The sequence below is a fragment of the Cynara cardunculus genome (genome assembly GCF_001531365.2).
Source record: "Cynara cardunculus var. scolymus isolate 2C chromosome LG 13, CcrdV1, whole genome shotgun sequence".
Taxonomy (NCBI): Eukaryota; Viridiplantae; Streptophyta; class Magnoliopsida; order Asterales; family Asteraceae; genus Cynara; species Cynara cardunculus.
Genome location: NC_037540.1, coordinates 39,625,896 through 39,639,393, shown reverse-complemented (window position 1 = coordinate 39,639,393; position 13,498 = coordinate 39,625,896). Strand labels below are relative to the sequence as shown.

The 13,498-nt window shown below is 32.3% G+C and overlaps 1 protein-coding gene across 1 annotated transcript; it reads right to left on the bottom strand.

Annotated features, from left to right (window-relative positions):
• Positions 1-498: 498 nt before the first annotated feature.
• Positions 499-7,964, bottom strand: LOC112525044 (squalene synthase-like). The gene is made up of 14 exons (XM_025134985.1): positions 7,761-7,964; positions 6,501-6,543; positions 6,158-6,247; positions 5,984-6,059; positions 5,002-5,071; positions 3,840-3,983; positions 3,638-3,742; positions 3,144-3,290; positions 2,865-2,940; positions 1,991-2,079; positions 1,681-1,772; positions 759-804; positions 598-667; positions 499-512 (listed from the first exon to the last, which is right to left on the bottom strand). The coding sequence occupies exons 1-14, from the start codon at positions 7,962-7,964 to the stop codon at positions 499-501; spliced, it is 1,266 nt and encodes a 421-aa protein (XP_024990753.1).
• Positions 7,965-13,498: the final 5,534 nt, after the last annotated feature.

Here is a 13,498-nt window from a genome sequence, read left to right as displayed (position 1 = left end):
ATATATATATATATATATATATATATATATACATCTTATTACCGAATTTGTTCCTCTAATCGTTATACGTTATTTCGATCAACCAAAACACTCTTGAATATATTTGTATATGCTTCTTAACTGACATTAATATCGATCTTAACGAGTTGATTTGGGATTTCCCAATCAAATTCGTAACAATCAACTTTCACCTTTTTGTTATCGGTTTCTTTATCTGATTAGAAGCTAACAATTTCCAACATAACAAAAACTCACGTCATTCCACCAATTCATGCTAATTTAGCGAACTAATGAATCCAGATTTCTCAATCAAATCCGTCGTAATATTCATAACAACAACTTTACGAAAAACCCGAACCCCAATTTATTGTGTCCTCTCTACCAATAATGCCTATACCCCTACTACATAATAAGAATGAAAAAAAGTGTATTTTTAGACATAGGTATTACGGTAATACGTTTGCTAACCTTGCGGTAGATATGGTCATCGATGGATTCTCACAATGTAACTTCTGCAAGAAAAGATAAATGGTTACAGTTACAGCTACAGTTATGATTACAGTAGAAAACTACTTATATTTTGATACATATACTCACTTGCTTTGCTGGATCGATTAGCAGATAGATATGCGTAAAGAATTGCCAATATAACGACAAGAATAGCAATCTGTATATATAGAGATCATGGAATATTGTTAGAAGACGGATTTGATTGAATGAAAAGGGAAATTTAGGAGGAAAAAAATTTGTATTCTCACCATAGCTGGACCGTAGTTTGGCAAGTCGTCGGCTATGTACGATTTCCTGACAACATGAAATTCATAATTTTAAATTGGGATGTTGGCTCAGTATAAAGCCAAACCAAATAAACCCAGTAAATCCATGTAGATACAAGATCCAGTGGTAGGATTACATTTTTCTCTTGTTAGCAACCATTAGATATTAATTAGAGCAAATTACGATATTCATCCTTGTGGTTTAGAAATTCGATTTTCATCCCTATGATTTACAATTTATTGTTATTTTCGTCTCTGAGCTAATTCCTACTTGTAAGTACAAGGGACCAAAAAGTAAATAATTGTAAACCGCAAGAACCGAATACAATGATAGATTGTAAATCATAACGACGAGAATAAAATATTACAAACTATAGGGACGAAAATCACAGTTTTTGAAACACAATAAAAAAATCATAATTTTTAACAAACCACGGGACGAAAAATGTAATTTACTTAATTAATTATAACACTTATTTTGGTTCAACATTCCCTTTATCTTGTCATTCAAATATATATGACTAGAGAAAAAGTTCCTTTAAGAACCGTAAATATTTTGAAAACCAACAATTCATGATAAATGTACATAATATACTTCTCCCATCTGAAATAAATGTTCACGTTTTTATTTTAGTTTGTCCCAAAATAAGCCTCTATTTCAAAGGTAGATGTCTACTTTTCCATTCTACCCGTACTTATGATATGAAAAAAATTTATCTCTCTATTATTAATGGTAAAAGTGTCATTTAGTTAACTAAAAGTGTACATTTTTCATCGTAGATATTTATCTTGGGATGAATGAAGTACTTAAATATTAATTCATGATATTCATTATGAATAATTTTGTTTTCAAAATATTTAGTGTTCTAATTTGAACACTAAACACTTTAATTAAATGTTGTACCTTTTGTCGAGGGTGCCGGATTCCCTGCAAATTTTTTGGGCAGATTCTATGCTGGTGATTGTTACATGAGCATTTGGGTCCTTCAAATCAACCTACAGCAACAAAAACTCCCCATTAAAACCAAATAAATTTTTTCACATTTTAGCAAATTGATGAATACAATTAGTAATAATAATAATAGCAAAAGGCCTTTGGCCTAGCAATATGTGAGTCTTTGGTCTCCTTCAAACCTCATCAAAATATGAGTTTATTTGTTCTATTTACCATATACAAGTATTATATACTTCAAAATGAATAATAATAATAATACCTTGATTTTGAGCAATGAGCAAAAATCATAAAAAGCACTATAGACATCTGCCATGGTTTTAGTCCGATCGATTATTTTTGCAGTAAGACCTACAAAAGGAGACCCCTGTCTAGTCAGCAACCAAACGAACTCGGTATATTCTACTTGGAAGCAAAGCAGTTGTTTTCCTAACCATAAAAAAAGAACCTTTCTCGGACCGGTAAAGTTGTGCTCTGGCATATGTGACCCAAATCAGGTTCCATAACCAACAAAACAGAACTTGATATGCTTTCTATTGCAAAGCTGAGATACAAGTGTACAATGAAAACCTACAGGCTAAGGAAAAAACCTAAAATAGGTACAACTAAAAAGGAAAAACGTTAATAGTTTCCTAATAAATCAAACGAACTCAATATATTCCATTCGAAAGCGGTTTGGAAGAGGTTGGATGTACGCGGAGCTGTCGTTTGTCCCAAATGATAGAGCGGTTGTTTCAGTGAAGACCTCCCTCTCGTGCAAATATGAGTGAAAAAAGAATACAAATGAGGATGTGATTGTGTGTCATGCTTACTTGGTGCAAGAAATGAAAATGAGACCCACAAAGTAAATATGGAAAATGGAGAATAATGGTATAGGCAAACGGATGCTCAATTGTCGTAATTACCAACAAACTAAATGACACAGGGTTGAGCAACAAACTAGATGAAAATAAACACACATTCAAAAGGTTTGTTTCCTATTGGTCACCGGTTTGAGTCCCACAAGATCGTTGGAGGTTTTTTGACTGTTAATTTCAGGTCCTTATGGGATAAGTTGAGATGAACAGGAACTGGCTTTGACACCCAAAGTTATCAAAAAAGACATTGAAAAAGTACAATAATAAATGTAATCTTACCACGTCTCAATTTCACTACACCTCTAAAAACTTCAATGTTGTTGTAGCATAAAGATAGTGTTCCAATTGCCATGATCTGATACAATATCACTCTAATTCAGTACAAGGTCCAAATGAATTATTTATGAAGAATGTTGTGATATATATTCAATTATCCATGAATGAATATCATGAATAATGAAAATGATTGATATTCATGATGGATAATATTTATGAATATTTAGGTATATTCATTGTGAATAGTATTGGATGTTTAAGAGGAAAACGTTGAAGGCATACCTGTGGTATAGCACAAAACTTGAAGATTGCTGGATCATGTAATTCGGACAAATACTTTAAAGAATCTTCGATATGCGCTAAAGCATTTGTCACCATATCATTCAGGCACTGAACAGCCTTCTCTGAGTTCTTTTCATATTTCAAGTCCTGAGGCAACATAACATATCATGAAGAACTAATTAGATGGAAGTTCCAACTTCAAAAAGGTTCCTCCCTCCGTCCCAACAAAATGATTGTCCCCAATGAAAAAGGCACACAAATTTTGAAATGGGTAATTATTACTTTTTAATTAACTAAATCACAATTATACCCATTATTGAGGAATCATGAATTTCTCCATCTCATAGTTAAGGATAGAACTGGAAAGAATACACTTTTAAAAGTTGAAATTTATTTTGGGACAGAAGGAGTACAAGAGAACTCTGCCAACACGTGAGGATAAACTTTTAACTTGGTAACATCAGATTTTTGGTCAAGCAAATGGAAAGATATACCTCTAGTTTATTCACATATTTACCCCAAATCTCTTGAGGCCAATACATACGTGCCTTGGGTATTTCATTTATGTCCTCAAGATAATCTCTAATGATGTTTGTTTTCTGCAACATGATATCAGTTGTTGAATTTGAGTTCCAATTGTTGTAGAAAAAGTGTCTTGAAATGCACCATGATGTATTCAAGTGAAACGAATATTACCTGGAGAAATATGCCCATTGAATTGGAGATGGAATCAGGAAGCAAAGTTTCTTTACCGGAGGCATGAAAGAGTTTCGACAGTCCTAATCCAACATGTCCCGCAACATAATGGCAATACTCTTCATAGTCATCAACTGTCTCAACCTGCAAGCCCCAAATAAACTCTCTAACTTCTTTTCTAACAACAAAAAGAGAGATCTTGACTAAAGCGGGATTTCAGAATGATGCCTGGATGTTAGACCTTGTGGACAACCAAGTTCTACAATATCTTAATAAGCTCTTTTGATACTAGTTGTGTACTCGTGCAAGGATGTAAAATTTACTTTAAACCAGGAATGAAAAAATAATTCAATTCCTCGTTAAAGAATAAAATCCGAAATTTATGTTTGAACATAAACGGCTAAAACCAAATCAAACCAAACGGACGCAGTATATTCCACTCGAAAATAGGGACTCGGAGGCGCAGGCTTTACCTCAACCACCAGAATGCTGAAATATTTTGACTTTTTTTTAAACAACATTCCCCCAGAGTGAATTTATTATGTGAAAAGTAATTACAATCACCTGGATTAATCTCTCAAGCCACCCCCAATTACACTCACACTCCAAAGATTTAACTCACATTTCTAGAGTCTATATAACAAGAGAATGAGAAAAGATGATCAAATACTAAAAGTGCATTTCATAGGGGCTTTGAGACCAAAGTCTTGGACTCTTTTTAAAGGCATGGAGCGCGCTCCACCTCTTTTAGCTCCACCTATTTGTGACATGCTTTCACCCGTAAAATTCTTTATAGACCATGACCTTTAATGCATTAGTGATTCGTACTTAATGCTTTATATAGACTAATAGACGTATTCTTGAAATTTAAGAGTTTTTAGGCATTTACATAAATCCCCTGTAAGATTGTATAGATGAAGGGAGGAAAGCAACAACATACAAAAAAAAGATCTTTAAAGAAGAATATGTGCATGACCATGCACACGCATAGAGTGAAAAAAGGCATGAAGTAAAGAAATAAAGGGAAGAGCCTTGTTTTTCTTTTTGACAATACACAATAGGCAATTAAAGAAACATACCACATTTGAGGCTCATGTACACTGATATCCTCAATAGGGATAGTGAAATTCACAATGGTACTTGGAGCAATAATAATGTGTACCTCTTTGCATATAAATTTTGCCATTCCTGCACCCATTTTCATGGTAATATCCTCAATTGCCTCCTGATAACTACAGAATAGTTGGAAAGTTGTAAATCATCATTTAGGACACTCGAAAAATACATCCATAGCCCATATTTAGATACATATGAATACTTCAATAAGTACATGTATTCATGAGTCTCAATCTGATTAGCTGATCTCACAATCTTCAGAAATTAATTAACATGGAAAAAAGATAAATTTAGTTGTCAAGCATAGGTAAATCTTGCCAAGAGTTATAGATTCAAACAACTGTTTCAAGCATTTATTTTTCTTATATCTAAGCATTTCAAGTATGACCACAATAAAGCTAGTTGCAGTAAACATTACCGGTAGCACCAAAGCAGCAATGGCAAAAACAACATCAAATTATAAAATAAAAATCATTTAGAGCAGGATTTATAATGTGATTGATGTTTAGAACAAAATTCCCAGTTGATATTTTCTAATGCCAGTCACCTGGCAATTGGCAAACCTATAAGGGGTTATCTAGCTAAATGATCTTTGGCAGGTTTCTGGGCATTCTTGTGTATGGAAGTTTCTCAAACCTGGCAGAAGGTCATGTATTTGAAAACTCTTTTTCTATCATGTGAAATTAGACCACCAGAGTTCCACCATCACTATTAAAACATATCATAAACAAATGTTGGTTTCACCTGCTTGTCAAGTACATATTGACCTCCAAAATTAATAATAGCAGACTCTTTGCAAACACTAGATAAATGATATGAGAAATGTCATGTATGTACATTTTATTGCGTGTTTTTATTTAAAAGTCCTATTGCATAGAATATTCTGCCTCACATTTGATAGTAAGTCAGCTAGAACCATGATGAGAAACATATCATTCATACTTTTAGTTACGTTGATTATTGATCCACCAACTATACACTATAAGATAACTAACAGTTCACAATCGATAGATACATGTAAAAACAACCTTCCATTAAGCTCCAAAAAGGCAGTAGAAACATGATGGAACTGATCCATCAGAATTTTGTATTCCTTTGTACCGCCTTCAGCCAAAAAGAAACAACTAGAATCAGCAAGTAAATCATATATGATGCACACTAATGGAGCTGTAAGCATAGCAGGCAATGGATCCAGTACTCACATGCGAAATGCCAGTCAGGATCATAGATATGGCTATGGAATTCCATCAAAATTGGTATCTTAACCATAGTATCTATGCTTGTATCATCCTCTGGGAACAAAGAAAGACAACAAATTGTGTACATCAGGTGCATACTACTTCAAAAACTGAATTTAAGAATCCAACCCTCTAGTGCATTTCTAAGTTTTTACGAGAGCAGTCTGTTAGGGGCAGACTGTTTTAAACTATGGGCAAGTCAGATGAAGATCATTAAAGGTCTTAGTGCCTACCTACTTCGTACAAAAGTCAAAAACTACAAGTGATGTGAAAGAATAGACCCTACACACGAGGTAAAAGAACATACCGACAGTGTCAAGAGCTCGAAGAACCAAATAAAAAATGCATACCTGCATCAGGAGCATGTTGAAAAAAGAGAATGAGGAGTGATTTCCGGCATTAATTGTATTAGCAAACAGCAGAACATAAAGGTTTCACTAAAGAGCATTGCAAATCTATCTTGTAGGTGAAGAAAGATTATGTGTAAATGATAATTGTAATACATCTACGTATATATGATATGACACATTGTTTATTCTACTTCTGTGTGTGCTTGAGTTTTACTTCAGATGTTGTGCCTGTTTGAATTTGTTGATGCAAGGATTGTTGTTTAGCATGTTTGCCTTTCTTTTTCTCATTTGAGGCTTTTGAGCAATAGAGGTGGTTATCAAACATTTAAAAATCTGAAGAATTCCATTATACACAGATAATCATAAGATAATATCATCAACTCGCTTATGCATGTTAGGTTTAGACCCTAAGAGCTAAGATGCGGAATCGCTAGCTTGAAATGATGAACATACACATAACCATAGTCGGGTCTATTTTAAGGATAGAATTAGTTTTTCGCTTAAAAAATCTGTCGGGCCACATAACTGAAAAGCTAATCCTATCAACAGACAAGAGAAAGCTTATGCATGTGTTCATCGCTTCAAGCTAGCATTATTCCACATCTTAGCTTTGAGGGTCTAAACCGAACAAGGATAGGACGCTAGTTCAAGTCTCATCAGGGCCACAGAGGATTTTCTTTATCTTCGACCCATGATATTAGTCGACGTGTGCGCAAGCGAGCCGGACACCCATAGTTTAAAAAAAAAAAAAACCTAACATGCATAGGCTAGTTATATATACGTAGATGCGTGCAACAATTACAATTATAATATTACATTAACTGCATTCACGATCCACAAAACTGAAAAACTCTTGATGAAAAATGGAAAGTCGATGCATCTTAACATTGCAGGAATATATTGAATTCATGCATTCGCAAACCATAACATAGAATTCTTTTTGTAAGAAATTTTGAAATGCATGCATAATGTATAGGTAGATTCGATCGTCAAATTCACAATTCAAATTAATTAAAGCATTCACGATCCGTAAAATCAAAACAGAAACGAAAAAAAAAAAACAATTGATACATCGGATTCATCATTCACACGTTGATACATTCACAATCCCCAAAATTCCAAAGAAGAATTGAAACAAAACGCATATTTAGCGAATTGAATGAAACAAAACAACAAACGAAAGATGATGGCGTTTATTGAATGAATCAAAAACTTACAGCGTCACGAAGCTCTGAGCCAAGCTGTTGGATAACGAGAGCGAAACTTCTAGAAACTTTATGAAGCATTGTATAACAGAATCCCCAGTGTGGCGACGTCGGGATCTGTTTCTCCGCCTGCTTGGCCGCCATCTTGAGCTTCAACAATGGATAAATATCATCCGGATGCTTTAACATCGCCTGTAAACCTTGTAAACTCCCCATTGTTTGATGAATCAATCAAAACCAAAACCAAAACCAAAACCAAAACCAAATCGAAATTTGCAGATCGTAAGAACAAAAATGTGAAATGAAGAATGAGTTTGTTGGTGTTGATTGGGAAGGGGATTCTGCCTATAATGATGGTGGGGAGAAAGGCATTCTCGCTACGTTTATTGCTTTAATACACACGTACGTAATATTACAACAAATAACCGTAAGTTTTTTTTTAAATAAATTAGAAGGTAGTCATGCAATGCAGCGGGATATATTTCGATTTTAATGTTTTATTTTATTTTGTCTCTATCGATGTTATAATATGATTTTATATGTTTTTAAGAAAGTAATAATGATTTTATTTTTGAATAAAATATAAACATGAAGATATTATAAATATTTGAAAAAAAATATATCAATGTTAATATCAAATCAACTATTTAAAATGTCTTATTTTTTATGTAATTTCTTTAAAATTTTTTTATTATAATTTAATTTAGGTTTAATAATGTAATAATTTATTTTTGGTTTAATAATATAACATTTTATAAAGATAATAATTAAGTATTTTGTTAGAATTCAATGATTATCCTCATTATATTTTATATTTTTTATATTTAAGTTGTAGTTACGCACAATCTACTTGTAATCTTGAGTTTTAAGTAACATGCATTAATAAACAACACTTTATGCATAAAAATGGTTTTTAAGAGTTTTTGTCAAATGTTTTATAATATAGTATAGATTAATATTCCATTAGTCCCAAAATAAATTATAAATTATATTCAAATAGAACAAATAAACTAATACATTATCTTCATCTTTGATGAAGTTTGAAACTTTGACCTCTTAGAAGGCTAATGACTCGCATACCGTTAGGCTAAATACCCTTTGGTTTAAATGACAATTTTACCTGTAATTAATATAAATATCTTGTAGATTTAAATTTTTTAGTTATCTGATTTTTCTAAGTGGATACTTATTTAGTGATGATGGGAGTATTAAATGATACTAGAATGATACTCGCGCAATGTAGTGAGATATATCTCGATTTTTTTTATTTTATTCATTTTCTCTGTCGATATAATATGATTTTACGTGGTTTTAGAAGATGATAATATTTTTATTTTTGTACGAAACATAAATTTGAAAAAATTTATTGATATTAATGTTAAATTAACTATCTAAAAGTTCTCGTTTTCTGTGTAATTTATTTAATTCATTTTTTTATTGTCATTTAATTTAGATTTAATAATAAAGTAAATTATTTTTGTTTGATGATATAATTTTTATAAGGATGATAATTAAATATTATGTTAAAACTCAATGATTATCATAATTATATTTTAGTTTTTTATATTTAAAATGAGATATTTATCATGTACTTGATTATGTTTATCTGCAATTAGTTACACGAATTCAGTTATGGAGCTTTAATAAGTTTTACTTAAGCACAATCTACTTGTGATCTTGAACTTTAAGTAACATGCATCAATAAACAGTACTTTATGCATAAAAAATGACTTTCATGAGTTTTTGTCAAATGCTTTATAATATAGTATAGATAGTTGATGTAATAGTGAATTACATTTCTGTCCCTATGGTTTGTTGTTTGTTTGACTAAGGGGTCGTTTATCAAACACTTACATGTTAATTGCTTATCGGTAAAATTTAATACTATTATGTACTTACCGGGTAAGATTATAGTCCACCAAAACGACATAGTATACAATAATTTACCCGGTAAGCGCTTAGCGTGGTAAGAGTCGTCGCCCTCACTTACCGGGTAAGACTCTTGGTCGTTGTCTCGCTCGTACCGGGTAAGATTCTTGGTCCTTACTACATTCATCCGGTGAGGTAATGTTACTTGGTAAGCGCTTATCGGATAAGCGTTTGGTAAACGGCCCCAAGGTCCTTCAAACGTATTAATTACGCCTTCCATACTTCTGGTTTGTGTGATTATCATATTTGATCCTCTTTGAAATCGACCATAAATACAAGTGGCAATCTCCTCATTCAAAGGGGGCCAACTGCAAATTTCTCAAGAGAACACAACAATCCGCGGTTAATTACATACGAGGGGTGAAAATACCATTATGGGGTTGCAACCATGTGAACACTTGATAATAGATTTCGAAATATCCTTCATGTTTCGATTGTAATTCAGTTTTTTGTCATACGGTATAGATTTTGGCTTTGAATTCAACAAACTGTTCATGTATCGTACTTTAATCTTTCAAAGTAATTTGTCTACAAAGTGTATTCACGACTCTACATATTTTTCAGTTATATTGGTACAGTTTCGGACTAACAGTTGATATCATAGCGGTTCGATTAGTTTATAATCAATATGCTAATGGACAATAGTAATTAACACCGGTTCACTGAACAAATCCCATACTTTTGGTGATGGATGATTTTCCCCTCTGGAAAAAAAGAGGATGATTGCATTTTTGGAAGGAACTATTCAAATCCAACCAAAACGCCTGCATCTGAGGTGTTCTTGTAACTGCAGACACTCTTAGAGGGTGTTTGAGATTGCTTATAAAAATATCTTATTGACTTATTCTGGTGCAACACCGAGAATAAGCATTTTTGAGTGTTTGGATAAACAATTTATACCGGTGCCAAAGAGGAATCAAGATATCCGAATAAAGGAGATCTGAATCTACTTTGCAAGTGTGAATCGACAAGATAACAAAGACGAGGTCCACAAGATACTTACATTGAGTCGATAAAGAATCAAGCAACAACTGTAGAAGAGAGCCTCAAGGGCAATCATGGAATAACACGTTGCTACTGAACGATATGACGCTGACCTAGATGAAGAACCGTTCAAATAGGGAGGGAGGGATTCAGAKCCTTCCAATTTCTTTAGAAGTAGGCTAAATACACCCCATATGTATTGCTAAATACACCACTATTTAGTAATTTTCTTCTCGTACACATCTATAATATATTATAAATCATTTGATAAAAACCCTTAAAAATCATTTTTCATGCACGAAGTATTGTTTATTGATGTATATTACTTAAAATTCAAGATTACAAGTAAATTATGCGTAAGTACAACTTATTAAAGCTCAATGATTTTTATGTGTAACTAACTGTAGAAAAACATAATCAAATACAAGATAAACATCTCATTTTAAATATAAAAAATCTAAAATATAATTAGAATAATCATTGAGTTCTAACAGAATACTTAATTATTATCTTTATAAAAACTTATATTATTAAACCTAAATTAAATTACTTCGTTACATTAAATTAAATTATAATAAAATTTTTGAATTAAAGAAATTACACAAAACAAAATTTTTTAAATGATTAATTTGATACTAATATCGATATAGTTTTTTTTTCAAATTTTTATTATATTTTATTCAAAAATAAAAACATTATCGTTTTCTCAAAATCAGATAAAACATATTATATCGACATAGATAAAAAAAAAAAAAAAACGAAACGTTGAAATCTGGATGTGTCTCGATGCATTGCACGAGTACCCTTCTAGTCAACAGTAAAACTCAGTTTACGTTCCTATACGAGTGAATAAGTTCTGGAAGAAAAGGTTCGAGATGCATGTAATAACACGAACTTCAAAGATCGCTTCAATTACTTTAAATTGTCCAAAATAAAACCTTCGTGGTCCCTAAAGACCTCAAGTCCGACAAAACTGAATTCGACGATTACAAGAATAAATGACGACTGAAAAGGTTCAGACTGTTTGTTTTTTCCAATGTTTCAGAGGACACTTATATCTTATTGTCTACTTATCTGGTAAGAGGTAAACCAACCTCTTATTGTTCTCGAAACCTCTAGCAACGACGGTTCTCAATCGATTAAACCTTAATCAATTATTTCTCTCAATTGGTCATTACCAAATTGATCCTCACATCTCTCAATTGGTGTATATTAATATGATTTATGTGAAATTGTATAAATTTATCTATAACTTCAACTTTATGATTTTCTAATCAGTAAAATAGATAATTTAAACAAATTCAGACAGTAACCAGTCTACAAAAGCAAACAATCTTATTGATTCAGATTTTAGACGTCAGCACCACCTTTTTATTAATCAGAAGTGAAATAAGACTCCAGATTTCAGCACCTATTAAAAAACAAACACCACCTTGTTATACTTCAAAACACCATACGATCATTTTCATTAAGCGACCGGCAAACAAATTTTCCCACAGAATTGTGAATTAAGGATTCGTGTTTTTATTTTGATTGTAATCAGATAGAAGGAGAGAAATTTTTTACCCCCGTAAAATCTTTTGGAGGATATTAATGAACGAAGTATTCTGTATTTCAAATAAAAAAAAGTCAGTTATGAATAAACAGTTAAATTCACAAGTAGAAATGTTTCAGATAGATGATCATAACACAACTATTTTGTTCAAGAAGTTCTCTTAACTTCTCTCAAATACATACGTATGTAATTGAATATCTGAAAAACAACGGATTTTTATTAATCAGTTTAAAAACATAAAAAATAACATAAAGTGGACGGGTTTTTTAAATTAGTTAACCAGTCTAGGAGGATTCCCCGCTACCAAAGACAAACCATTTAACACCAATAGTGTCAAATTTGTACTGATAAGGGGGAAAACAATAGTAATGTTGCTCATCTCAAACTGTTGTGTACACATGTCGATGAAGGTCAAAGCAGCACTCAACTTAACGTTTTTATCCAATGGATCAACAATTGGCTCACCAGGGTGGTCTAACGTCTCATTTAGAGTAACAACGGCGGTATCACAGTACAACACACATTCTTGCCACAAATTCTTTTCTACACCAGGTGGTTTCGTGGCTTCAATCCTCTTCGTCTTTTTCAGGACCAAGATTGCATCATCCATGGTTGATGCTACTGTCATCTTTAGGAACTGGTTTTTCGGGAAGGTCTCGGAGGAGTTATGAACTCTGGTCGCCACAAAATCGTGGCATGTTTTAGGGTGTGGCATTTGGCTGCACCAATAATTTATGTCGCCGAAGATGGCAGGTTTTGATGAGCAAAGAAAGACGAAGCATATTAAGATGAGAGCAAGCTTCATAACTACTTCTGATCGACTTATTATATGATCAGTACCTATTTATATACTGTTTTTTAGTATGAAATTATCGTTAATTAATTTTTAATGAAATTAGAAAATTAAAAATGGTAATAAATTAATTTAAAAGTGGTAATAAATTAATTTAATGTGTGTAGGAAAAGATAATCACAAAACTTAATAGATGGATAACTAATTAATTTCATTTTTTTAATAAAAAAACAATAAGGGCTTGTTTGTTTTTTGAAAAAAACCACTTAATGCCTCTTAAGTCTAAACCAGTCAGACGTTTTTATTTTCAGATCGTTTGTTTTTTTTATATATAAATAAGAGCTGAAAAGCTCTTAATTTGCTCTGAAAAAAAAGTGATAACATAATCACTTAAAACCTCTTAATCGCTCCCTCCAGACTCTCCCCTCTATCCTCACCTCCAGATTTTGTCCTCCAAATCTATCTCGCAAGACATTCGATCTCCAAATC

What these genes read in the sequence shown, in the direction of transcription:
- LOC112525044 (XM_025134985.1), bottom strand. Translation starts at nt 7,964, where the DNA reads ATGGGGAGTTTACAAGGTTTACAGGCGATGTTAAAGCATCCGGATGAT. An exon ending in CAATGGGCATATTTCTCCAG is followed by an intron (nt 3,743 to 3,839) that starts GTAATATTCGTT and finishes ATCATGTTGCAG; the next exon opens with AAAACAAACATCATTAGAGA. An exon ending in AGTTTTGTGCTATACCACAG is followed by an intron (nt 2,941 to 3,143) that starts GTATGCCTTCAA and finishes ATATTGTATCAG; the next exon opens with ATCATGGCAATTGGAACACT.